The following is a 27,624-nucleotide window of genomic DNA, read 5'->3' on the forward strand; positions in this document are numbered from 1 at the left end:
ACCCCCATTCCCTTAGCTCCCCTGGAGTCGGTGCCTGTGTCTAGGGTACATTTTGGTATGTATCCCCAACTCCTCTTATTCCCATGTACCTGATTTTAGAGATTGCAGACATGTAGACCTCATGCCATCAGACAGAGTGTGAAAGTGATTCATTAAAGCAGGTGTCAACTCCTGCGACCTTTTGGTGGTTAACTTTGAAAGCTCTCGAAGAAAGTGGAATTGAAATGCTTGTCTATTGTCCTCAGGAACCTGTGTATGTCCGAATTCATTTGTGACCCTGCGGCAGGCCCTTACATATATGACCTTATTGCTGTGTCCAATCATTATGGAGCCATGGGAGTCGGCCACTGTGAGTACTTGCCTCTGAAGCTGCGATATCAGTGTCTTGACAACACAGTTAGTTTATCACTGCCCATCATTAAGCTTCTGGGGAGAGGGTGAAGCAAAAAAAAATTTTTTTAAAGCTCAACATTTTTTTCTTGTAAAGAGAATTAACTAATTCTGAAATCGACAGGACCTTCACCGTTGTCTCTAAGGACCCTGGGCAGGTATTCCTAAGCTCCAATATCATCATCTTACTTAGGAATTGCTCTCCCTAGGCTTGAATAGAATCGGGGCTTCTTGAATGCTAAATAATGTCTAATCTAAGAAATCCTTCAGCTTGAATTAAGGGATTCTTCCTCAGACTGAAATATTGGTCACATTTGTCCTAGATCGTATTTGCAAAGTTGTCATTTTTATTCCAAAATGTTGTTTAAATATCCTTGGGTTTTGATACTACTTTATTTAAAAAAAAAAAAAAGAATGGCATTTAAGTGCTTACTGTGTGCCAGACACTGTACTGAGTGCTGGGGTAGCTTGAATCTGTCACACTGTACTGAGTGCTGGGGTAGCTTGAATCTGCCCATGTCCCACTTGGGTCTTACAGTCTTAATCCCCATTTTATAGATGAGGTATCTGAGGCCCGATGAAGTGACTTGCCCACGGTCACGCAGCACACACACGGCAGAGCCAGCATTATAATCCAGCTCCTTCTGCCTCCTAGGCCGGTGCTCTGTCTTTTTCTGTTGAATTCTAAATTGGAGTATTGAGTTCTGGCTCCTCTCTGGTTAAGCAGAACACCCCCACGGCCTGGTGATCTAAGTATCGGTTAATTCAACGGCAGTCCTTACGAGAGGGATAACTACACGTAGGGGCGGGACTTAGAAAACTCACATAGATTTGTCATCTATTTTGTAATGATGTATTTGCTTTGTTGCCTCACTAGATACTGCATATGCAAAGAACAGACTGAATGGCAAATGGTACTACTTTGATGATAGCAATGTATCGTTGGCCTCCGAAGACCAAATTGTGGTAAGTGTCATTAATTAGCTCCCACAGTGTGCATCACCAGACCGAGGGATTAAACCTGGAAAATGGGTGTCCCTCTAGGCTCAGCTTTTGTTTCTCTTCACAGTGTCATCCTGGTGTGAAATGAGAGCTGGAAGGGATGAAAGTTTCTCAGTGGGTCTATGCCTCAAATCGGTCCCACTCTGTACAGAGACAGTACAGGTTTCCTGAAGCAAAATTCACCAAGGGGTCATCAGAGGAGGAAGTGAACTGCGTGTTCTCTTTGGCTGCTAGATTTATACAAGGAGAGGATCGGGACAATGGATTCTTGTCTACAGATGGGATCTCATCAATATGACTCTTCTTGTTTTGCAGACGAAGGCAGCCTACGTGTTGTTTTACCAACGTCGCGACGTAGAGTTTTGCAGAGCACCCTCTTCGCTCCCAGGTTTTTCCGAGGAGACACTTAGCTTTCAACGGAACCGGGAGGAGGAAGGGGAGGATGACCTGTGTAGCATGGATACCAACTAAAGCTGCCTGCAGACCAGCCACTTCCCTAGACTACACTGTTGGAAATGCATCTGGAACAACTCGACGTTCTTGCTGCCCAGATGCACAAATTGCCACCCGTGAGGGAAAGTACTGTTCTTTGGTTTTGGTTATAGATCAACAAAAGACCCATGAATGTTCATCAGCCGTTGTGTGAGGTTGTATTATTTTATTATTATTATTATTATTTTTAAAGGAAAATGTTTGCGACCATTGCGTTGACACTTTGGAGATCGGACCCGGGAAAGGTGTAATGGAAAACAAATTCTGTTGAGTGGGGAACAAAAGAGAAGGGGAGTTTGGCTGATAAACTCCAAGTAACTCTTTTTTCACGCACCCAGAGAGCGTAGGTCCTCTGGTCTACCAAATCACATGTCAGTGCTCCCAGATTTCTGCTTCACCATTTTTGTTCACCAGCCATTACAGGAGTCTGTCCCAAAGTCAATGCTACAGTGAGAACTCAACCAGCCACCTTCGAAGTCTCCCTTTGTAGTGCATTGCACCGAATTAATGCTTCTGAAAAATATCAGCTCCCAAAGCACTTTAAACATAGAAATCAAAAGTAATTTACAGGTATTAGATCCCTTTGGCATTTTAGAGTTAACAGCACTTGAATGCTGCTGTTTTCCAATAAATTAAATGTGAATTTAGGGTTTTTTTAATCTTTTAATGTCCATTTTCCTCTTCCCCCAAGGTACCTTTAACTGTTATGATGTTCTACCAGGCTCACTAATGACTTGAGTCATTATTCATTCACTGGGGAAGCGGCGTGGCCTAGTGGAAAGAGCACGAGCTTGGGAGTCAGAGGACCTGGGCTCTAATCTTGGCTCTGCCATGTGCCTATGTGACCTTGGGCAAGCCACCTGACTTCTCTGTGCCACAATTCCTTCCTTTGCAAAATGGGGAGTCACTACCCGTACACCTTTCTACTTAGACTGTGAGGTCCAAGTGGGACCTGATTTTCTTCTATCTACCCTGGTGCTTGGTGCATAGTAAGTGTTTAGTGTACTATTTATACTTCACCCTATGTGTAACTGAATCCAGTTAGCTACCGATGAGATATTCCCGTGTGCAAGATCTGATGGCAAACCAAGTTTCCGTTTTCTTAAGACTCCTCTTTCAGTCTCAGCATTGGCAGTCAAGAATTATCTGGGCCATTCCATCAATTATCAAGAAAGAAGTTTCCGGGAAAGAGGTAGCTCCTTGACTCAATCCTTCTTCCTTTCTAATTGCTGAGGGATAAGAAATTTCCACCCTTTGTTTTCTGGAGAATGGCTGGAGTAAGCCCGAAGGTAATGCCCAGTCCCAGTTTTGTCCCAGAATTTTGGAGCACTCCACTCTTCCCCCCCTCCCCCTTAATTGTAGTGACTTTCTCCTTGTGTCAGGTTGAATCCGTTTTTGACTTCTCACTGGTCAAGCATTTTCTTTCCTCGTCTACCCACTCTGTTTGCAGAGATTCTAGAGAAGTGAGCAGGATGTTTTTCCTCTCCGGTTTATGGCAACACATCGTTGTGTGTATGACACTGGAATTCTCGTTTGCTTTTTAACCAAAGTTCGCATACCAAAGGTGTTCGTTTTATCACAAGAGTTTCTATATTTGTCGCTGTGCAGTTCATCCATTACCGAAACCTCTCCCGGCGTGTATCTTCCATCTCTGTCCACACAGATTTGATTTCTTCTCACCCGAACCTCCCACAGAACCACCATGGGTTTTGCGTTAGCTTACGGCTTCCTGCTCACTTCTAAGCGTCTGACTTCTGACTCCACACTGGCACTCTCCCCGATCTTCCCCTGCCTCAGATGTTTTAAGGTTGTCAGACCAGGAGCTAACATTCAAGGAGGCAAGTTCTGTGTGTGGAATCTGTGCCTAGGGGTGAAGTGGGTTTTTCACAATGGGAAGATGGAATAAAAGCTGTCTGAAGACATTTCTACTTGATTATTGACCAGGGCGCCCCCCCCCCCCCCCCCCCCCCCGCTCCAATCCCCAGAAGCAGTTTGCCCAAAGGGTTCCCCACTTTTCAGCTGACAAGTTGTCAGCTTGGCCAAAGCTGAAGCTAAGGGTGGATACCTTGGCCGGGAAAACAGCTGGAGGACCTGGGAATGGAGTGTAGCAGTTATTGTACAACCCAGTTGTGGAGCATATCTCAAGACCCTCACCGTTGTGATTGTAAACTCGAGGTTCTTGTGTAATTTATAATTGCTGGTGGTGTGTGTTTGCTTTTTCCCTTCTCCCAAATGGTTACTATGAAGTCGTTTTACTTCTTGCACTTGCTCGGGGGCCTCTGGCTTTAGTGAACCACTAGCACTGTCCAGGGTTTTCTTTTCACTGTTTTGGACTGTCACCGACAGTACAGTTTGGCACAAGGAGGGGGAAAACCACGAGGAGGGCAGGCTCCTCATTCAAAAATCATCCGGTCAGTACGATGTAAACAGTACAATGATCATCTCTTATTCCAGTTGATTGTAATGAAAATGCTGTTTTGCCTGTTCTTTCTTAGTATGAAACTGAAAACGTGTCACTTGTGGTAAGAGTGTTCTCCTCAGGCCCTGACGTTAAATGTATTGAAATAATGCAGTAAAGGGTGGCAAATAACATCATTTTCTGTCCAGCAGCGGGCCGGGTTGCAACCCTGGGGCAGCAGATGCTGCGGGATGACCAGTTCACGGTTCCCCTTTTTTCCTACCAGCACTTTGAAAGCTGCTGGTTTTGTTATATAAGGAATAAAAATTAGTGATTTGCACTAAGATTGGATTGGGTGTCGTGGCCTGTTCCGTTTCGAAATCCCAGTTCCGATGGGAAGAAAACCTCTCATCCCTCAGTCGCCGTCCCTTCCCTCCTGGCTCGGGGACATGCTCACTCGGGTTTTCAGATATGGTGGGGGGGGGGGCGGGGCGGCAGGGGAGGTGGTTGCCAAAAGGAGAATGGAGGAGCTGTGTGGAGAAGCGCATGGCCTAGTGGAAAGAGCACGACCCTGGGAGTCAGAGAACCTGGCTTGTAATCCCAGTTTTGCCAATTGCTCGCTGCGTGACCTTGGGCAAGTGTCTTAACGTCTGTGCCTCAGTTCCCTCAACTGTAAAATGGGGATTAGACACCTGTTCTCCCTCCAATTTGGACCGCGAGCCCCACGCGGAACAGGGAACGTGTCTGACCTAATGAACTTGTCCCTACCCCGGTGCTTAGAACAGTCTTTTGTGAAGCGTTTGCTGTGTGTCAATGTCACAAAAAAGCTGCTGGACCTGGTGGGGGTGATGATGGACGTGCGGAGGACTGGGTGTTTCCAAAATCACCTCTCTCCCAAGAAGCCTTCCCTGGCTAAGCCCTCACTTTCCCTAAGTCCTCCCTTCTGTGACACCTAGGTGCTTAGGTCCTTTCCCCCTAAAACACTCTGATATTCACCTCCCTCCAAGCCCCTCGACACTTATGTACATATTCACCTGGAATTGATTTCAGTGTCTGTCTCCCACTCTAGCCTGTAAGCTCCCTTATGGAATAAGAACTCGACAGATAGTGCCATATTTCAACATTGGGGTCCCCATTACATAGAGCATTAAGGGCCATGGTTGATTAGTCCAGACCTTGGAGGTGACTTGCAAGCTCTTGGCCTGTAGGAAAAGCCACAGGGCAAAACGTCAGCACTGGGAGAGCAGCATTCGCTTTAGTCTACACTCTAATTGGGTTCTGGGAGATTCAGGTAAAATCAATTCCACATTAGAGGTGCTAGTTAAACACACTGCCTGTGCTCACAGTTGAAAAGGCTAACGCAGACAATGTGTAAACGGGTTGCCCATTTTCAAATAAATTTAGCTTGGTGCAGGACCGAAGGAGAGTAAAGAGTTTGTGCTAGGAAGGAAGCACAAAAAAACTTAACTGCTTAACAGTAACCATAACAACAGTATTACCCATTCTTTTGCATCCAAGCACAAGAGCCTATATTTTCACAAGTCTAAGAGGAAAACACGTCAGCCTGTTAGGCTGTAGGCATCACAGAAAGTTGTTTGTTACATCTTTATTAAATGAACCAGGTGACTAAAGTAAAAAGAACACACTGCTTTTTCTTACATTTAATCAAAGAAAAGTTACATCCAGACAGCACTTACCACGTAGCTAGTTAGGGTGCAGTTAATAAGTACCTTCTATTCTTTTTGTGTATGTAGAATGTATATGGAAGATTACAGGCGTAAGACGGATGTGGCTTGTAATTTCCAGCGCTTCTCTTCAAAAGGATAGTTTTACCACATGTTATTACCAGCTTGGATTTTCCATTGACTGACTTGACTATCAAAAATATAAGCAGGAAAACCAAATCTCCGTGAGACCTCCTGTTGATAGTCTAAAGAGCCCCCTAGTTTTAAACAGAAAAATGGAACAAGTTCAGTCCAAAATACTCCTTTGCTGGGTACCCCGCACATGATCCTATTCATTCTCGGTATTTTTCACAAATGTTGCTTAGAAAGATATTCTGGAAATGTCAAGTATCTGTTCAACTCTTCAGAAAATGGAGGTCTGTAACTCCTTCTTGAACATGCCTTCAAAGTGAAGGTCTTTGGTCATGAGCTCCTCTTCCACGTCATCGAGGGCCCACTGATGATCGGTCAACTCCAAAGCCTCCCATTCAGTCTACGGGAAGAGAATTTACCGAAGCCGTGAGCGAGAGCACATTCTCATACCATTCCTTAAAAGTGCTTCAAGGAACTAAGACCTGGTTAGGTGGAAACACGGTAGGAGCGTGGTCTGTGTGGAGAGGACAAACTCTCTGAGTGCTAGAGGTGCTGCTACAGAGGATTTTCTGTAGCTTGAATGTGGAAATGGGGGAAAAAAATTAAAACTTGATTTTATGGTGCTCGGCAAGATGCTAAATTTCCATGGATTCCTCTAATTGGCAATGGCAGAACAACTTGATCCGGTCTCTTCGGTAGTGGGGGAGGACTGCTTACACAAATAGTGTTGTGTACCCCTTCTCTCCCACGCAGGTGTGCTATTACTGAGTATTCACTCTCTGCAGAACATTTTAAGGTGTTGCACAGCTGAATGGTATTGGCATTATAAGGCTTGGGGGGATGGGCTTCTGGAACATTTGTCAGTCAGTTTAGCTGTACTGGTGTGGCTAAAAGGCATAAATGCCAGCTTTTCCATGAGGCTACTTACACTCCTTAAAAAAAAAAAGTGAGGAATCTTTTCTTAGGATTGTTTTTCTTAGCGCAACTGCGGGACCTAATCAAGCTATTCTCAAATTAATCAAGTTCATTCTAAATGGGGGATAAACCTGGGCTTTAAATTTACAACTCCCAAGGAGCTGACCTGCTGCTTCTTTATGGGACTTTGTAGATCTTTATTTTAGAGACTCTTGTAAAAGAGGACTCTACCTTAAAAGCTTTGTTAGTATCTGCAGGCATGGCCATCGCTGCTCCCGTCATCTGTTCCTGCATCACTCGAGATTGGTCAGCAGCTACAGTGCAAAACCCACAAATGAAACAGCTCTACAAAGCTCACCGGGCAGTACAGGTATCAGCACAGTAATCATCACAGTATCTAACCCTCAGGAAGCGCAGTTCTCTTACAAAACTCCCCATTTGTGAGTTCTTTATCCTCATGAAGGTCCCACAGAGATGCACAGCAACTAGTAGTGAGGGCGCCCCAGCCCACGAGAGCTGGAGAGGAGCTAGATGTCTTTTCTACTTCATGCTGAGCAGGAGGAGGAGATGGCACAGCAGCAGAAGGGAGATACCCTCTTCCCTTCCTATCCCTCCCCGCCCCTCCATTTTCCCTTAATTTTCTTTTCCCCCCTCCCTCAAAGCCTCACTCCTCCCAAGTTCACTCTCATATTCCAAATGGAAAGATGGCACCTCTGTTCATTAGTAAAGCTAAAAAGTATTTCTCTAGTGATGTTTCTTACCGTTATCCTGGCCGAGGATCAGAGAATAAATGCTTCGAAGTCCAAAAACATTTAGGAAGTACCAAGATGCAGAACTCACCCTAGTAAAGCAAGAGTGTTAAAGGTCTGAAAGTATTCCCCAAGACAGCAAAAAGGATCGACTAAAAAGCTGCGACTTTTATATGGAAAATCAGCACAAATAGCATTTGATCCAAAAGGTATTTCTTTTATCAGAGAACTGCCGTAGGGAGCACCTAGTCTAAATTTTGAAAAGGTTAGCTGATGCCTTGTACTCGATCTTCATCTCAAAGCACAGAGAAGAGCTAGACTGGAGCTAAGCAGTCTTATAAATAACCAAAAGTAAATAATTGTTTATGCTGTGATTCCTGAGGCGCAGAGTGGACTGGCAAAAAAAACATTTAAAAAATGTAGTGGCTGGCCTGGTCTAAAGTTCATATAGCTTTGGCAGAGTAATTAGATTTTTGAGAAAAGTCTCGTTTTGCAGGGAGCCCTGCAAAATAGATGGATGGAATGCAGCATCTTATAACAGGAATCCCAATTAGTTATGGTTGCCGGCAGAAATTTGCTGCTTCATCTAGCTGTTCCTGAGCACAGACAATAGCCTTTATATTCCCCTCTATGCACATGAGGGCTCTAGCTGTGTGGCCCCAACCTATTCTGAGAGGACTGGAGTCAGTCTGGACCCCACTTTCCCCTTTTTCAGGGCAGCTGCAGCAGCTTATTCACTTGCTGTGCACATAGGTTTTTCCCTATCAGTACAGCTATACACAGCACAGCTCCTAGAGGGGAATAATTGCTGGGAAAATAGCTTAGCTGCTGAAGTGGCTCTCTCTTCTCCATACTGTCCATGGTTCCTTTCCAGGTAGTGACTTTCCCTTCCCACTGTAAACATATGAAGGAAGTTTTGCAGCTCCCAGTAACCTGCTCCTTCTGGCAAAGGGGGAGATGAATCAAGACCATCAGGTCATAGTTTAGTCACAAATTTACCATGGCATGGCCACTTGCTTTAGGTAAGTTATAGCTGAACACTGATTTGTTTCACTGTTTTGTGAAAATTCAGAAAGCCCTTTAACTTTGCACATTTTTGCCCATCTTCTAAGCTACAGAACATTCTTACCAGGATGCATCTAAAGTGAGCAGCTCAATTCCTTGCTGGAGCATTGGCTTGAAACGCAAAGTCAAAGGAAATGGGACCTTAGCTGAGAGGAAGGAAGAAAAACGTTTAGCTGCTAGAAACAGATTACATAGAGCACAACCCTCTCTTTGGAGAGTATGTGAAAAATCCACAAAATTTCTATGTTCTTAGTGAAATTAATTTTTTAAGAGGTTAGTTGTAGATGCAAAGAAGCAAATCTTCACTTTCTCAATTAATGTGTACCAAATAGGAATCTCTTATCATAGATACTTGGTCACAGGATGGAGAAAACTACAATACACCGGCTCTCTTTAGGAGACTGTTATAATTTCACCAGATAACGAGTACTGCGGAGAATACCGTGATCAGATCCCAAGGTGGAACATACTACGTATGATTCAGTCCACATGAGCCCCTAAATTTATCTAACTGAAAGAAGGGAGAGGGACTGGTTGAAGTGAACAAAGTCCTACTTCTGGAACTTACTTGTGACAAATCCTGAAAAAGTCATGTTGATCCATCCACCAATAAGAATCATGGGGAGAACATTTGTTACATTTCCTTTCATCATGTCCGTGAGCATAGTAGGATCTAAGATCGAAACAAAACATACCGTGTAATTAAGCACCACGTAAGCCTCTTTTGGCAGGGGTTTCTTGCCGATTTTCTGAATGACAGTTAAAATTAACTGGAAAAAAAGAACGTAAACCAAACTGCTCCAAAACCAAGACGAGATGTCTCTTTTTATTCTCAACCCACACCAAAAATTCACCAGGGGTGGCCCACAAAGACATCTAGTTTGACACTGTAGCCACAGAACCAGCCCCAGAGTTCAGAGAGCGAGCACTAGGCCCAATAAGAATCTACTAGTTCTGTCCCCTTTTTTGGCACCAGGTTTTTATGAGCGCTGGGAATTTTAAAGGAGAGATAAAAGTTGTGGGGGAGTGGAAAAGAGGCTGGGATCTACAAATGTGTGCACCTCCACGGTGGTTATGTGGTTTAATGAGAGGCAGGACAGAGATATACAACGGGTGCAGAACGATGGCCACAGTAAACTTACCCCCCATGATTAAAATAGGAGAAGTTGACCCACACTAACTTTCCCATCACAGTCAACAATACTTACCTCTGACTCCTGGCTCACACAGTTCCCCCTCCCTGAAGCTCCCTGTCCCTTCATATCCACCAGACCACATTTTTTCCCTCTCTTCACCAGGAATTTTTCCCTGATTAATTTCCCCCTCCCAAATCTGTAACATCACTTAATATAGCGTAAAGAAGAAAAGCAGAATTTTGTTAAAAAAAAACAACTCCCCATATCTCTCAGATGAAACATACCAGTCATCGGAGAAGGTGGCACCACCTTCCTCTTAGTTTTCTTGAAAAATCCATCCTCTGGGTTATTGAAGAAATATTTTCGGGTCAGAAAAGACTAAGGAAAAACACAAACAAGTAGAAAGAGTGCCAAGTTATTTTCCATGAACACAGAATCGAGACCAGAAAAATCCTGGTAGGCAGGTCCCCACAGGGGCTGTCTGCCCCTGAGTGGGTTTCCAAACTCCTCTAGTATTCTACTGTTATTCCTCTGCTGTTCTACTCTTCTAAAAGGCCCAAAGAAGCAGTTCATTAATTGCTCAGAACCCTTAAAAGAGTGATAGGGTGGGCAGAAGTGAAAGAGTTACTCCTCTTTAAATTCTCCCTCGCTAAGTGTTTATCCTAGATCTTCCCAGGTAGAATTTCAGAACCAGTCCAACCATCTTCTGGGAGCAGCATGACCTAGTGGAAAGAGCAAGGGCCTGGAAGTCAGAGGATCTGGGTTCTAATCCCAACTCCAACACTTGTCTGCTGTGTGACCTTGGCCAAGTCACTTCACTTCTCCAGGCCTCAGTTACCTCATCTATAAAATGGGAATGTAAGACTGTTAAATCCTGTGGGACAGAGGCGGTCTCCAACATGATTACCTTGTATCTACCCCAGCACTTAGTCCAGTGCCTGGCACGTAGTAAATGCTAAACAAATACCATAAAAAAAAAAAGGAATGACCATTTTAAAAGGATGATGGGCTTAGAACTACTAACCCTGTATAAAGCACTTAAGCTGATATGTCCTAGGGCCCATTTTTCACACAGAAACACCCTTCTCATTAACTCGCCAGATGCATTAACAAACCCATAATTTTTAAATTACAGTATATGCATCTAGAGGCCTGTTCTTTGCAGAGAAACTTGTCGAGGGATCAGCATGCCTTGTATTCTCATTTACACTGCTGCCAGGCAATCAGCTTTCCTCATGTAGCCTTACAGACCTGAGCTTTATATTAAAAAAACAAAAAGGGGGGGTGGGATTGAATAGTACCTGCTTGGGAATGTATTTTCCATTTTCCCTCAGCACTCTGCTTCGAATCAAGACTTGACTGGGAAATAAATCAAGAAAATGAAATCATTAATGTGAAATATTAGATGAGAATGAGAAGTTTAGCAGAAAGGTCTTCCGTAACACAAAATAAGCCCCCCTGCCACCATTATTTAACAGATCTGCTATACAGTAATGCTGGTTTTTGAAATAAGTCCATCTTTCAAGACTTGCAGATGTGTTATAATGGAAATACGATTTCTAAGGAAAGGACATCGGGCCACTCCACCCATTTTTTTTTTCCTTACATAAGCCAGGCAAAGATTGAAAGAATCATCCCTGAATGAAAAGGTGCCAGGTTCTGTTCCCAAACTAGGGATAAAAGGAGGATTTCAGGACATTTCAGGATCTCCCAAGAATGACTGCTGGTTCATTCATTCATTCAATTGTATTTATTGAGCGCTTACTATGGGCAGAGCACTGTACTGAGCACTTGGAATGTACAATTTGGCAACAGAGAGACAGACTCCCTGCCCAATGACGGGCTCAAAGGGGTCATTTCTGGTTAACAAAGACGGTCAGTTTCAGCTAGAATCGGGGTAGGGTAAATCCACTCACTGGTTAGCCTTTATATAAATTGGGAAGACAGTGGTGGAGGCAGAGAGCTGATGGTCAAATGGATAAACCAGAGCCAGCAGATACCGCACCGCTGGAAATCTGGCTTTACCGTCACCCAAGGGTGTCGCCGCACCAGTCTGGGGCTCGGCTGTTTCATTTCCCGCCGGCTCACCTGTCAGACACCTGTTCTTGGGTGAGCTTCTTGTCACTCTGAAGAAGGATGGACACGTAGTGCCTGATCATGCCCACGAAGAAAGTGATGAAGACGATGGGCAGGACCACCCAGAGGCGGATGTTGGAGTCGAGCAGCAACTCGGGCTCGGCCATTTTCGAAGCGAATCCTGGGAAGAGATAGATGCCCGAGGGGCCAACGGAGCTGTCAGATTTTAATAATAATAATAATAATGTTGGTGTTTGTTAAGCGCTTACTATGTGAAGAGCCCTGTTCTAAGCGCTGGGGGAGATAGAGGGTCATCAAGTGGTCCCATGTGGGGGCTCCCAGTCTTCATCCCCATTTTCCAGATGAGGTCACTGAGGCCAAGTGAAGTGACTTAATGTTGGTATTTGTTAAGTGCTTATTATGTGCAGAGCACTGTTCTAAGCGCTGGGGGAGACACAGGGGAATCAGGTTATCCCACGTGGGGCTCAAAGTCTTAATCCCCACTTTCCAAATGAGGTAACTGAGGCCCAGAGAATAATAATGTTGGTATTTGTTAAGTGCTATGTGCAGAGCACTATTCTAAGCGCTAGGGTAGATACAGGGCAATCAGATTGCCCCACATGAGGCTCACAGTCTTAAACCCCATTTGACAGATGAGGTAACTGAGGCACAGAGAAGTACATTCCAAGCGCTTAGTACAGTGCTCTGCACATAGTAAGCGCTCAATAAATACTAATGAATTGAATTGAAAGTGAAGTGATTCGGCCACAGTCACACAGCTGACAAGTGGCAGAGCCGGGATTCGAACCCATGACCTCTGACTCCAAAGCCCGGGCTCTTTCCCCTGAGCCACACTGCTTCTCTTCTCTGGTTTTCCCCAGGTCTAGTGGCAGGAGCCCGGGCCTGGCAGTCAGGGGGCGTGGGTTCTAATCCCGGCTCCTCCGCTTGTCTGCCGGGGTGACCTTGGACCAGTCACTTCACTTCTCTGGGCCTCAGTCCCCAGGTGGGGATGAGGGCTGGGAGCCCCACGGGGGGCAACCTGATGACCTTCTACCTACCCCAGCGCTTGGCACATAGCGCTTAACAAATACCAGAATTATTACTATTGCTCGTCCGGGGGAAAGGCCCAACTCGGAGTCCGGACAAGGTGGAGTTCCTGTCTGGCCTCGTCCCTCACGCTTTCTCCTCAACGCGCCCGCCCCTCGCCCGCGTCCCGTCCGGCTCCCTCCGGCACCAGCTCACCTGGGCCCCGGCGCCGCGCGGGCCTTCCCACCGCGACCCCCGTGACGTCACCGCGTCCTGCGTACTGCGTCACGACGCCGTCGGAGCGGCTCTTCGCTCATCAAAGGGCGCCGGGTTGGTGCGCGCCTGCGTCAGAGGGTCGCCCCGGAGCGAGCGGGAATCTTGAGAGAGGAGTTCGAGGCGTGAGGCGGTCGGGTTTTCTCCTCAGCCGGCTTCTTTAGCCGCAGGTGCGGCCTCGCCGCTTGCCAGGCCTTAGACTCCCCTCCCAGCCCTCGTTCTGGTTTGTCCATCCAGGCCGAACCCGTTCGGCGAATGGGTTCAGCCTGCACCCCCCCCGCCCTCCCCGGTCGCCCGAAGCTTCCGTTGAATCCCAACGTTCCCGCTTCTTTCTAGAACTTTCCTTGAGCGGGAAACTCGAACCCCACCGGTTCGGGTATCGGAAGACCGCGAACGTGCTCCGTTCCCTCATGCCGGGAACGGGTGGGGGGGACCGAACGGGCTCCGTGACGCAGTTTAAAATTGCTCTTCAGGTTGTAATTTTCTCTCTCTGCTTTGCCGAAGGAAACGGTCTTGGCGGTAGAAGATCTCACTGCAATGTTTGCAGGAGGAGGATCGTTCGGCCTTGAGCAGAAAGAAGGGAGCCTAACACCAGAGGCCTCCAGTAGGTATAGCAGTGGCCCTCGACTAGTAAAGATAATATTAATAATGTTGGTATTCGTTAAGCGCTTACTCTGTGCAGAGCACTGTTCTAAGCACTGGCGTAGATACAGGGTTATCAGGTTGGCCCATGTGGGGCTCACAGTCTTCATCCCCATTTTCCAGATGAGGTAACCGAGGCACCAAGAAGTGAAATGACTTGCCCACAGTCCCACAGCTGCCAAGGGGCAGAGCCGGGACTCAAACCCATGACCTCTGACCCCCGAGCCCAGGCTCTTTCCACTAAGCCAAGTTATTTCTTGAGAAAAGATCAAGGAATAAAATCCCCAAATCAACACAGTAGACAAAGATGAGAATTGCACCCAAAAAGAAAGTATGGTACTGTGCCTGGAGGAGCAGAGACTCCTTACAACTCAGAATCCAGTAGTTGCAGTCAGGCCCTCTGCGGCATTTCTAAATGTTGGGAAGGCCTCTGGTCATCGCTCCATCTTCCTGTTGACGGAAAGTCAGGGTGATGTGACGACAGGGCAACGGGCCTTAGTTTGGTGGAGAAAGGATCGTCGGAGGCTCTTGCTGCTGCTCCTACTTGACACCCATTTTATGGGTGTCATCAAATCATCCTCTAGCAGCTTCGTGCATCTGATCCTTTTTGAGTTTTAAACATCCCTAACTTCCCTCTAAAAACCTGTTGTGGGGCTCCTCTGCATACATATATCCAAATGGTTTTTTGCCATTGATATTTTCCACCTGCACAATTTCTTGTGGTAAACTCTGAAGCGGCGTGGCTTAGTGGAAAGAGCCCGGGCTTGGGAGTCGGACGACGTGGCTTCTAATCCTGACCCAGCCTCTTGTCTGCTGTGTGACCTTGGGCAAGCCACTTAACTTCTCTGTGCCTCAGCTACCTCATCTGGAAAATGGGGATTAAAACTGTGTTTAAATTAAACCTGATTACCTTGAATCTACCCCAGCGCTTAGAATAGTGCTTGGCACATAACGCTTAAATACAGTCGTCATTATTATGAAATGGGGATTAAAACTGTGAGCCCCACGTGGGACGACCTGATTATCCCAGTGTTTAGAACAGTGCTTGGCACATAGGAAGTGCATAACAAATACTATAATACTATTGCCATCTGCCTTGTAAATATGTTATTGTTTTGGCGGTCTCACCCATTAGAGGGTCCTAATTATTATACTCTCCCAAGTGCTTACTAAAGTGCTCTGCTCTAGTCTGTAAGCTCGTTGTCGGCAGGGAATGTGTCTTATTTGTTGGTGTAGTGGACTCTCCCAAGTGCTCACTACAGTGCTTTACACACAGTAAGTGCTCAGTAAATGTGAATGAATGCACAGAGTGTTGCTCAATAAGTACTGTTTATTTTGAACCTTCTGATTCCTTCAGATTTCGCTGGGTGCTCAGTGTTCCTGGTTGGGTGAGTTTGGTGAACAATAATAATAATAGTAGTATTTGTCAAGCATTTACTCTGTGTCAAGTACTGTTCTAAGTGCTGGGGGAGATACAAGATAATCAGGTTGGTCACAGGCCTTGTCCCACATGGAGTTCACAATCTAACTAGGCGGGAGAACTGATATTGAATCCAGGTAAGGGAGACACAGAGAAGTTAAGTGACTTACCCAAGGTCACACAGCAGGGACGTTCTGGAGCCTGAATTAGAACCCAGGCCTTCTGACTCCCAGGCCCGAGCTCTTTCCGTTAGGCCATGCCGCTTTATTCTGCATTAACTTTGTTCATACCTTTCATGATTTTGAAGACTCTTAATCCTTTTTATTTCCCCAGCTTTTTTTTTGAGCTACTCCAACTGCTTTATAGTGTTGGATGCCCCTTTCTGTAGAGCCCAGGCTTGGGAGTCAGAGGTCATGGGTTCTAATCCCGGCTCCGCCACTTAGCTGTGTGACTTTGGGCAAGTCACTTAACTTCTCTGTGCCTCAGTTACCTCATCTGTAAAATGGGGATTAAGACGGTGAGCCCCACGTGGGACAACCTGATTACCTTGTATCAACCTCAGCTCTTAGAACAGTACTTTGCACAGAGTAAGCACTTAACAAATACCATAATTATCATTAGTTTGTCCAGCTTTATTTCTTTCGTAAAATGCAGAAGCCTGGACTATCTGCAGCATTTTGGGTGTTTATATTTCCTGGTTTTGTGAAGTTGCACTGCTGTCCTTTTTCGGTTTGTTGTGGTGATGCCCACCCAGCATTTTGTTAGTTAAATTAGCTGCTACCTAACATTAAACCCGTAAATTGAGAGAACAACAGATGATAACCCCAAGATGTCTTTCTCAAGTTATGACTGATGTCAGAGCCCATCAAAAAGTAGTTGTGATGTGGATTACTTTTAACCCAGTTTCATGTGCTCACGCTGAACCTCTCCTACCATTTTTCACTTCTTTCATTCAGCTTCGAGGTGTTCTCGTAGTGTATATCTTTACCTGCGTACCATTTTATCATCTGGAAGAACTTAAGTGTCATGTGCATGTTTGAAGGTTTCAGTGCATGCTCTTTCTTCAGGATCATTTATGAAAACGTTCAATAAAACTGGCAAAGAATGCAGCTTTAGAGTAATTTTTTGCAGTTGCCAAATGAAGTTGCATTTTAACAGTGCGGCCTCGTGGAAAGAGTCAGAAGGACCTGGGTTATAATAGCTCTGTCACTTGTCTGTTCTGTGACCTTGAGCAAGTCACTTAAATTCTCTATGCCTCTCAATGACCTCACCTGTAAAATGGGGATTGATACTCTGAGCCCTATGTGGGATAGGAACTGTGCCCAACCTGATTATCTTGTATCTACCCCAGCGCTTAGGACAGTGCCTGGCACATACTAAACGTTTAACAGATACTGTAAAAAAATCATCAGGGGTATGGAAGAGTATCAAATTTTTCTCAAATTTAGGCAAACGTGTCAAAAACTTAAAGGAGAATAGTTAAATATGGTAACAGCGGAAAAGGATTTTTGGGGCGGAGCTAGAGAGACCTGTGTGAACTAAGTTTCTTGGGGGAAGGCTTTTCTCTGGTGGATGGGTGATGGATGGCTAGGCTCATTCAAGCCGCTCTGCTTAAGACATTGTCCAAGGGAGGGAGAGGCAATGGGAACTAGAAGAGGAAAAAGCAATGAAGAACTAGACAAGAGAAAGGTTTATATATCACTACTAGTTCTTGACTTTTCATGTGGCGGAGTCAGGATTAGAACCCACGACCTCTGACTCCCAAGCTCCGGCTCTTTCCAGTAAGCCACGCTGCTTCTCATTGTGCCAAGTGCTGTTCTAAGCGCTGGGGTAGTTACAAGGTAATCAGGTTTTCCCATGTGGGGCTCAAAGTTTGTGTTTGTGAGATTTGTGGGGTTTTTTCCCTCAGAAACTGGGAAGAATCAAGATGGTGATAAATCCCAGAAGACAACCACAGGAGATGGAATAGTGAATGATGACACTGTTTTCGTTCAGCTTCTCAAGGCAGCAGGGATTCTTCTTAAAGTCGGAGGAAAGCAGAATGAGCTAGGTAATATTTTAATATTTTGCTCTTGGTTTGCTAATATAAACCTGAATCATACAACCAGTTTTGAAATGGGACCATGTTTTCATGATCATCTGTTTTATAGCCATCAAAATAGGGAATTAGCAGGAATAGAGATGGGAGGGCATTTATTCTTATCTGTCCCCAAGACATAATTGAGTCTTGGGAGTGTTTTTTAGAGAGCCACAGTAGAAGTGAGTTTTCCTGCATAAAATTGTTTCTGAACTCTGTTTTTTTGTGTGTAACTTATTGGCCACCCCTAGGATTGTGGCCTGTGTCACCTACTTTGTTTGAAACATAGCTTGTGTACTGAGGGGAATATTACCATTATTAACAGCACTCACTGAGTTCCTGCTTTGTGCAGAGTACTGTACTAATTGTTTGTGAACATGCAACCAAAGTAAAAGATCCAGTTCCTGTCCTTGAAGTGTCTACAGTTTAATGAATCAAAGAAGGATATGACACAGTTCCCTCTCCACAAGGGGAGAAGGTAGACAAATACACAACCTGAACAACGAAGCCTAGTGGAGAGAGCCCAGGCCTAGGAATCAGAAGACCTGGGTTCTAATCCTGGCTCTGCCAATTGCTTGCAGTGTGTGACCTTGGGCAAGTCACTTAATTTCTCTGTGCCCCAGTTTCCTCATCTGTAAAATAGAGATTAAATCCTACTCCCTCCTACTTAGACTGGGAGCCTCATATGGGACGGGGACTGGGTCCAACTTGATTATCTTGAATTCGATCATTCAGTCGTATTTATTACGCCCTTACTGTGTGTAGAGCAATGTACTAAGCCCTTGGTACAACGTACAGTGCAACAGTAAACAGCACATTCCCTGCCCACAACGAGGTTACAGTCTAGGCGAGGGGAGACAGACATCAATACAAATAAATAAAATTACGGCTATGTAAATGTATTTGTGCTGTGGGGCTGGGAGGTGGGGGAGAGCAAAGGGAGCAAGCCAGGGTGATGCAGAAGGGAGTGGGAAGTGAGGAAAAGCGGGGCTCAGTCTGGGAAGGCCTCTTGGAGGAGATGGGCCTTCAGGAAGGCTTTGAAGGTGGGGAGAGTCATTGTCGGATTTGAGGAGGGAGGGCGTTCCAGGCCAGAGGCAGGACGTGGGCGGAGGGGTCAGCGGCAAGGTAGTCGAGATGAAGGCACAGTGAGAAAGCACTAGAGGAGCAAAGTGTTAGAGCTGGGTTGTAGAAGGAGAGAAGTGAGATGAAGTAGGAGGGGGCAAGGAGATGGAGTGCTTTAAAGCCAATGGTAAGGAGTTTTTGTTTGATGCGGAGGTGGATGGTGAGCCACTGGAGATTTTTGAGGAACAGGGTGACGTGCTGAAAGTTTTTGTAGAAAGATGATCCGGGCAGCAGTGAAGAGTGGACTGGAGTGGGGAGAGACAGGAGGCTGGGAGATCAGCAAAGAGGCTGATGCAGTAATCCCGGCGGGAGAGAATGGGTTTTGTTTTAAACGTGGTAGCACTTTGGTTCCCCAGGACTTTATCACCGTGCTTGGCACAAAGAAAGCACTTAAATACCTTAAGTAAGTAACACACAGATAAAAGTAAAAGGCAAGGGGCAAAATTGAGAATGCAGATAATAGAAATAGATCTCACAAGCTTGGGGAAGGGCTAAGGTGGTTGGACTGACTAGAATCTGTGTGCATATGTGAGAGCGAGCTAATCTGGAAAGATTTCATTTAGGAGATGTTTTTAGTGAAGATCTGAGGGTGGTGAAGGGCATGGGAATGGCAGTGACATAGAGGTGAGAGTGTCTGGGGCAGGGAATGGGAGGAGAGCACTAGCTGGGATGAAGTCGGAGTTGAGAAAGCTTGCTCGTGGAGAGCTTTAAAGTCCCTGCCCGAGATTTTTAGTTTAACAAGAGCAGCAACCAGAGTCACTAGATTTTTAAAGAGGGAAATGTAGAGATCAGTTCTGTGCTCAAGGAAGTTTAACCAAGAGCGGCTGGGTGTTCCTATGAATTCTGAAGATGTGGCTTCACATTTTAGAAGAAAACATAACTAAGTCAGTGGTAGGTAATAAGGTGTGGTGGTGTGAATGGGTGTGGGGAGGGGAAAGTGTGCAATTTCTTTTTCCTTCTGGAGACCAGTATCTAGTTAGAATATGTGGGAATCTAATTTTACTTCTTCCTTTGACAACACCTTTTCTTCTTTGTTTTCTTTAGTGGTGGAACAAGTCATTTTCCAAAAGAAGCTCTTTCAGGAACTAAAGAAACATGCTCTCTACCCAAGAGTAAGTATATCCTGCTTTGTGATTTCTGCTTTTGTCGCCAACAGTTTTGTTTTTCTTTGAAACTGAGCATTGTAAAGTATAATTTAGCGGAGTCGAGACAAACCAGAAAGAGGGGTGGCATAGTTCAGGCTTGTTGAACTCAGGGCCTGTGTGCCTCGGGTGGTTAACCGCTTGCTCCTGTGGAGTCGTGATACCCTCAACACCACCCTCTCTGCTGAACTCAACTCACTTGCTCCCCTGTCTCTTCACCCATCTCATACCACTGACCCACAGCCCTGTATCCTTTCCACAGTCTGCTTCCTCTGCTCCTTTGCGTGAGCTACAGAGCGCTGCCGCAGGGAATCCGGATATCAGGCCAACCCTGTCCATCTCAAATTCATCGCTGCCTGATTTAACTCTGCCCTCTCTCCATCCGGCAACATTACACTTCCATCCTTATTGACTCCCACGCCCATTGCCCTCACCAGTTGTTTCAGACTATTAACTCTCTCCTCAAACCTCCTACCACCCCCACCCCCCATCTCTTGCCCCTAATGACCTGGCCGTACTTTATTGATAAAATTGAAACCATGAGGTGCGAACTCCATAAAATCTCCCCTGCTCCTCTCCAGTCTGTTCCCTTCCCCTGCCCTTCTTTGACTCTCCCATCTCTCCATGCATTATCCAAAAGGAGCTCTCCCGCCTCCTCTCAAAATCCACCCCCTCCATCCCATCCCTTTGCACCTTATCAAAACACCTGCCTCCTCCCTTCTTCCCTCCTTGACCGCCATCTTCAACTGTTCACTCTCCAATGACTTCTTCCCCACTGCTTTCAAACATGCTCATGTCTCCCCTAGCCTAAAAAAACCTTCCTGTGACCCCTCGGCTCCCTCCTACCATTTGTCTCCAAACTGCTTGAGTGAGTTGTCTGGTGCCTGATGTCTCCACTTCCTCTCCTTCAGTTCTCTCCCTGATCCCTGCCAGTCTGGCTTCTACCCTATTCATGGAAACTGCCCTCTCAAAGGTCACCGGTGATCTCCTTGCCAGATCCAACAGGCTGTGCTCCATTCTAATCCTCTGCGATATCTCAGCTGCCTTCGACATTGAGGACCACCCCTTTCTCCTGGAAACATTATCTGACCGTGACTTCACTGACACTGCTACTATGCTGATCCAAGCACTTGGCCTATTCCACCTTGACTGCTGCATAATCCTCCTTGCTGACCATACTTCACTCTGTTGCCTGGGTCATTTTCCTAAAAAAAATTCAGTCCATGTTTCCCCACTCCTCAAGGACCTTTGTGTGTTGCCCATCCATTTTTACATCAAACAGAAACTCCTTACCTTTGGCTTTAAAGCACTCAATCACCTTGGCCCCTCCTATCTTACCTCGCTCATTTCCTACTACCACCCAGTACGTTCACTTCACTCCTCTGAAGCCTACTCACTGCACCTCGGTCTCATCTGTCTCGCTGCCAACCCCTCGCCTACGTCCTCCCTCTGGCCTGGAACTCCCTCCCCCTTTACCTTTGACAGCTCACCGCTCTCTTTCCACCTTCAAAGCCTTCTTAAAATCACATTTCCAAGAGGCCTTCCCTGACTAAACTCTCATTTCCCCTGCTCCTTCTCCCTTTCGCATCGCCCTTGCACTTAGATTTGTATCCTTTATTCACCCGACCCTCATCCCTACAGCACTTATGTACATATGTGTAATTTATTTGAATGTCTCCCCCTCTAGACTGTAAGCTCCTTGTGGGCAGGGAACATGTCTAGTAAATCTGTTATAATGTACTTTCCCAAGAGCTTGGTACAGTGCTCTGCCCTTAGTAAGTGCTCAATAGGTACGGTTGACTGGTCTGCAGAAGGCTGGGGAGCAACAGAAGGGCGAGAGAGGCAACTGAGGCTGCTTTTCCACCGACTCTGCTTCTGTTGGCAGCCCAGCTCCTTTCTCCAGACTGGAGGTGCTGTTGTTGCTAGAAGCTGTTTCCAGAGTTTTTGTGGTTCCAGAGGGCTTTTCTCTCCAAGTTTCCCCGAGCCAACCGTAGAGAACAGCTCCCGGCACCAACCTCAGCCTGAAACTGCGTACCAAGCTGCCTGCAGAGGAGGGAGATGGGCGGGGTCATGCTGTTGCAGCTGGCTGTCCAAGGGGATGGTGGGCTACGTAAGTGTGAGAGAGAGAGGGAGAAAGAAGGAGAGAGAGAAAGAAGCAACGAACACACACACACACACACACTCTCTGCTCTCCCTTACCTGCCTTTTTCTCCCTAACAATCCTGAATCACTGGCCTTGCTGCAGGTGTGAAAGAAATTTAATGAAGGTAGTTCTGTTGACCAATGTAATTTCCTTTTGATCTATTCAGTACTGTTTAAAGTTGCTAGTTATTTTACAAATAATGTGTTAGTAATTTTCAGCTCTTAAAAAAAAAATGCAGCACATGTGTAGCCTATGTAAATGGCCCATCCATCGGAATGGGATTGACGAGCCTAGTTATCTCTCTAATCCCAAATGGTCTAGCTGTAGAGAAGCTGTCCAATTCAGGGGTTGGAGCATCAGAGTGGGACACAGAAGCCTCACTGCCCTTTGTTACCCTGCTCCAGACATTGAGGGACAGGGGTACCCGTTCAGCAGTCGGCCACATAACCAGAAATTCTTACAAGTGTGGGCCACGTGAATTTTTTTTTACTGCTATCACTAATGAAGTTAGCTATTCAAAAATAGGGATTTAAAAAAAAAAAAACAGTAACAAAGCTTAAAAAACTTGGAGTCCAAAAGTAGACAGTCACAAACCTGCCCCTTGATCAATTTTGATCAAATCAATCAGAATTCCGGGAGTGAACAGACTGAACTGTGCTAGTTAATTAGGTTTAAAAAAAGATTGCTAAAAGCCTCGGGTGGGTCGCACACTTTGGTCAACTGGGCCGTATTTGGCCCTTGGGCCATGTGTCGGATGCCCTTGTTTTAGGACCTTGGACTAGCTACTGGTTTGCCTAGTTTAATTCTCTGCGAAATAGGAATAATAATACAAGTACTTCGTTTATTTGAAGAAAAAGTAGCGAGAGTGAAGGCTAGCATCTGAGAGAACCCAGAACTCCTTGCAGAAAGTTATTTGCAAATTCAAAAGTCTTGCTGTCTTGTCATAGAAATAGTAATAGTAATGAATAATAATGTAGGTATTTGTTAAACGCTTACTATGTGCCAAGCGCTGTTCTAAGTCCTGGAGTAGATACAAGGTAATCAGGTTGTCCCACATGGGACTTAGAGTCTTACTCCCCATTTTACAGGTAGGTAACTGAGGCACAGAGAAGTTGTGGCCTGCCCAAGGTCACACAGCAGGATTAGAACCCACATCCTGTGACTCCCAAGCCCGTGCTCATTCCACTAATAATAATAATAATGATTTTGGTATTTGTTAAGCACTTTCTATGTGCTGAGCACTGTTCTAAGCGCTGGGGTAGCTGCAGGGTAATTAGGTTGTCCCACGTGGGGCTCACAGTCCTCATCCTCATTTTACAGATGAGGTAACTGAGGCACTGAGAAGTTAAGTGACTTGCACAAGGTCACACAGCTGACAAGTGGCTGGGCTGGGATTAGAACCCATGACCTCTGACTCCCAAGCCCAGGCTCTTTTCACTAAGCCACGCTGCTCGTTGGATGCAGTCCCTGTCCCACATGGAGCTCACAGTCTTAATCCGTATTTTGCATTTGAGGTAACAGAGGCACAGAGAAGTTAAGTGACTTGAGCAAGGTCACACAGCAGACAAGTGGCAGAGCCGGAGTTAGAACCCAGGTCCTTCTGACTCCCAGGCCTGGGCTCTTTTGCCTAGGCCATGCTCCTTAATAGTATTAGGCTCTTACTGTATGCAGAGATCTGTACTAAGTGCAGGTGGAAATTAAACACGATCCCTGTCCTTTGAGGGGCTCACAGACTAAGTCTAGTAAATGAGTAGAGAAGCAACATGCCCTAGTGGGAAGAGCACGGGCCTGGGAGTCAGAGGACCTGGGTTCTAATGCTGGCTCTGTCAATTGCTTGCTGTGTAATCTTAGGCAAGTGACTTTACTCTGTGCCTCACTTTCCTCAAATAAAATGGGGATTAAATCATCTTCCCTCTTACTTAGACTGTGAGCTCCATGAAAGACAGGGACTGTGCCTTACCTAATAAACTTATATCTACCCAGCATTAGAACAGTGCTTGCCACATAGTACCACTAACAAAGTAAACAAATTGGCCAGGCTACTGCTTTCTATCTCACTGTACTTGCAGGAGGCACATAGGCAGTAAATCAAATCTTTTTCAGGACCGTAAGGCTCTATTTGAGGAAATAAAATGGATGAACTCAACGTTCTTTTCTGAGGTTATCAGATGTTTCGGTGCCTCCTCAGACTTTTAGTCTCCATGGTATAAACTCGTAACTACTAAATCACTGGGGTGTCCTCAATCCACAATTCTGGAGCCCTGGTTGGGCTTCGGGGCCCCTGGGACTGGTTTGGGATTATAAAGTTCCTCATCGGAGCTGGTCAAGAAGAGAGTGCAGGTCCTGGACTGGACTCAACCTGAAGCATCTTCTAGAGAGCTGGTTAATTCCAGGGATTCCTGAGGGTTGGATTGGCACGTACCGTTGAGAGGCAGCATGGCTTAGTGGATAGAGCCTGGGCCTTGGAGTCAGAGGGATCTGGGTTCTAATCCCGGCTCCTCCACTTGACTGCTCTGTGACCTTGGGCAAATCACTTTTCTAGGCCTCAGTTACCTCACCTGTAAAATGGGGATTGAGACTGTGAGCCCCAAGTGGGACATGGACCGTATCTAACCCGATTTGCTCATATAGTACAGTGCCTGGCACATAGTAAGTGCCTGACAAATATCACAATTATTGTTATTATCGTTGTTGTTATTGTGGGATCCTGGGCTGATTGTCAACTCCTCCCTTGAGGAAGTGTTCTGCTGCTAATCAAAAAGCTTGGAGTTAAGGATTTTGCTTTTTTCTCGTATCTCCACTGTAGGTGATAGAAGAATTTGTAAGTGGTCTGGAGTCCTACATTGAGGACAGAGACTGTTTCAGAAACTGCCTCCAGGCTTGCGAGTGCCTCCATACTGAAGAGACTAGGTATGGAAAATGAAGTGGGCGGCGGTGCTGGGGTATGGATCTCTGTGCCGTGGACTGATTGGGTTAGGGAGGCAGCTGAATCCAGGATTCTTGAGGAATTCATTAAGGTTAAACTCCAGGCCTTAGAGAGACAACGGGGAATAGGAGCCAGGAGACAAGGACTCAGCCTGAGGTTTCCCTGCTGACTTGCTTTCTAACTCTAATCTGGCTCTACAATTGTGTTTTCTTTTTCTTCTGTACTGTTTGCCAGTATGCTTTATAGTAGCTGGGTTTCCTCAGTCTGTTTCTTCACATCTTCCCATACACAGTCGCCTTTTTCATTTCTTCCCCATTCTTTTTCTCTTCCTTCTCACTGCACCAGCTTCCAACTAATATCTTTGTTATTGATAACACTTACAATGTACATAAGGACAGTGAGGGGAAATGCAGAGCAGTAGTTGAAATGGAATTTGAAGAGGATCCAGCAACTTTCCAGTCAGGTAGAAAGACACAAAATTCTTAGAGGAAAAGCTTTTTTCCTATCTTCTTTAGATAAAAAGGCTCTTTTTGAGAAGGTGCCTGGACAGAAATACGAGAAAAGGTAGAAGACAGAAGGTTTCAATAATAGAGCCTCATTTTATACACATATAAAGTAGGAGTAATGCCAGTTACTGTTCACATCCTTCCTTCCTGGGCTGTTTTACGGGCCTTCACCAGTTAGCCCTGTGCCTGTCCTTAGCGAAGAGACATAAGACACCAGAGAGGAGCCAGTTTTTCTGGAGGTTCTTGGGGTGGTACAACTTCTGGTCCCAAATCGCACGGCCTAGCGGAAAGAGCACGGGCCTGAGAGTCAGAAGATTTGGGTTCTAACCACGGCTCTGCCAAATACCTGCCGTGTGACCTTGGGCAAAACTTCTCGGTGCCTCAGTTTCCTCCTCTGTAAAATGGAGATTCAGTGCCTGTTCTCCCTCCTGCTTAGACTGTGAGCCCTGTGTGAGACCCGCTGATCCTGTACCTGCCCCAACGCCGCTTAGTGCAGTGCTTGGGGAAGTCAGCACTGAAGCGATACTATTAGTATTATTCCTTTCAGTCCCATACGTCTTTGGGGCTAAGAGGAACGAGGAGGCACGTGAGATGGAATCCATCTGCTTTCTTTCTCCTCTGTCCCTGGAAGAAAGAGGAGAGAAGAAGGGTCACCTAAAACACAGTGCTCTCCTTACTTCCTTTTCCTGAAAACATTCTCGACCTGCAGGAGGTTGTAGAGTTTAACTGAGCAATTTTGACCACCAAGGAGATTGACAGAAGTATTGATTGATTCCCACTTGGTGCAGTGTGCTGTACTCACTAGCTACTTGGAAAGATCAGAATAAAGAGATGACACGTTCCCTGCCCTCAAGGAGCTTACAGTCCGACAGGGGAGACAAACATGAGAATATTGGCAAGTGATAGACTATAAAGTGCTTTGCGTTCCTTGGAGAAAGATCCTTAAATGAAAGCAAACATTATTTTATCCCTCATGTTCATTCATTCAATAGTATTTATTGAGCGCTTACTATGTGCAGAGCACTGTACTAAGCGCTTGGGATGAACAAGTCGGCAACAGATAGAGACAGTCCCTGCCGTTTGACGGGCTTACAGTCTAATCGGGGGAGACGGACAGACAAGAACAATGGCAATAAACAGCGTCAAGGGGAAGAACATCTCGTAAAAACAATGGCAACTAAATAGAATCAAGGCGATGTACAATTCATTAACAAAATAAATAGGGTAACGAAAATATATACATGTAATGTAATGGCAGTTGGACCCCGTTAATTAAAGGTGACTTTGGAGTGCTTGCACTCTACCACTTACTGGGTCCAGATCCCCCAATTCCTTGGCAGAGTGTTGGAAGATTAGGCTTGGGCTGTGCATTATGACTTTTGAACCACTAAACTGGTTAATTGGATCCTGTGTGCACTTCTGGGAATTTCTGCCCTCCGGAGGCTCATCTCGCTTCCTCATTATCTTCTCTTCCTTGAGTCCCTTGAGTTCAGATTTAATGCTGCTAAATTTACGTTTTTGAAAGTGGTCTCGGCCCGCCACGGGATCCCTCGCTTTGACCGACTATCTAGGGAAGGGAGAGGAGGCTCCAACTGCTTAGAGCAAATGTGTATTCTGCTGTGTCATAGCTAGAGCCCAGCCTTTTACCTTCCTCACTTCCTAATCAGTGGAGTTTATCTTTCTCTCTCTCTCTTTTGATAGCTTATTCACTCCATGCTACAAGAGTGTCATCAAACTGCTGCTGGGAATCGACATTTTACAGGTGAGGTGCTTTGTGTTTTTTAATTACACTTTTTCAAACTTTTTTGGCCTTTGAAAGTATAAATTTGGAAGTATATATAGAGAGAAGCAGCGTGGCTCAGTGGAAAGAGCCCGGGCTTGGGAGTCAGAGGTCATGGGTTTGAATCCCGGCTCTGCCACTTGTCAGCTATGTGACTGTGGGCAAATCACTTCACTTCTCTGTGCCTCAGTTACCTCATCTGTAAAATGGGGATTAACTGTGAGCCTCACTTGGGACAACCTGATTACCCTGTATCTCCCCCAGCTCTTAGAACAGTGCTCTGCACATAGTAAACGCTTAACAAATACCAACATTATTATTATTATTATTATTAAATTGGAAGTATTGATAAAATGTTGGGCATTCCAAAGATTTCCCTTGGCCCCACTGCTAGAATGATCTGATTCTGATTGCGGCAATCCCTGGATTGCTGAACTGGCCCAGACCTGCCCAGCTGTATTCCTCTTGACGCCTCTTGGGGCTTATGGAGTGCTTATCATTACCTAACATACGTAACATAATGCGTA

At 45.7% G+C, this 27,624-nt stretch overlaps 3 protein-coding genes across 5 annotated transcripts in view; 2 read left to right on the top strand and 1 right to left on the bottom strand.

Moving 5' to 3' along the window:
* USP4 (ubiquitin specific peptidase 4) overlaps positions 1-2,026 on the top strand; it is a 50,315-nt gene extending 48,289 nt beyond the window's left edge. For all 3 annotated transcript variants that reach the window (XM_029050907.2, XM_029050908.2, XM_039910183.1), the window contains 3 exons: positions 246-349; positions 1,268-1,356; positions 1,708-2,026. In XM_029050907.2, coding sequence (XP_028906740.1) covers positions 246-349; positions 1,268-1,356; positions 1,708-1,863 — 349 coding nt within the window. In that variant the 3' untranslated portion in view covers positions 1,864-2,026. The remainder of the gene's footprint in view (positions 1-245; positions 350-1,267; positions 1,357-1,707) is intronic.
* A 3,846-nt stretch (positions 2,027-5,872) lies between these two features.
* On the bottom strand, positions 5,873-13,380 carry EMC3 (ER membrane protein complex subunit 3). The gene is made up of 9 exons (XM_001505622.6): positions 13,283-13,380; positions 12,053-12,221; positions 11,266-11,323; positions 10,249-10,342; positions 9,397-9,501; positions 8,893-8,974; positions 7,776-7,855; positions 7,246-7,328; positions 5,873-6,499 (listed from the first exon to the last, which is right to left on the bottom strand). The coding sequence occupies exons 2-9, from the start codon at positions 12,205-12,207 to the stop codon at positions 6,371-6,373; spliced, it is 786 nt and encodes a 261-aa protein (XP_001505672.1). The 5' UTR covers positions 12,208-12,221; positions 13,283-13,380; the 3' UTR covers positions 5,873-6,370.
* Positions 13,381-13,387: 7 nt separating this feature from the next.
* Positions 13,388-27,624, top strand: part of FANCD2 (FA complementation group D2) — a 74,490-nt gene continuing 60,253 nt past the window's right edge. The window contains exons 1-6 of the mRNA XM_029050642.2: positions 13,388-13,509; positions 13,844-13,943; positions 17,311-17,451; positions 19,645-19,712; positions 24,692-24,795; positions 27,019-27,079. Of these exons, the coding sequence (XP_028906475.1) occupies positions 13,877-13,943; positions 17,311-17,451; positions 19,645-19,712; positions 24,692-24,795; positions 27,019-27,079 (441 nt within the window). The 5' untranslated portion in view covers positions 13,388-13,509; positions 13,844-13,876. The remainder of the gene's footprint in view (positions 13,510-13,843; positions 13,944-17,310; positions 17,452-19,644; positions 19,713-24,691; positions 24,796-27,018; positions 27,080-27,624) is intronic.

The sequence above is a fragment of the Ornithorhynchus anatinus genome, chromosome X1 (genome assembly GCF_004115215.2).
Source record: "Ornithorhynchus anatinus isolate Pmale09 chromosome X1, mOrnAna1.pri.v4, whole genome shotgun sequence".
NCBI classification, from domain to species: domain Eukaryota; kingdom Metazoa; phylum Chordata; class Mammalia; order Monotremata; family Ornithorhynchidae; genus Ornithorhynchus; species Ornithorhynchus anatinus.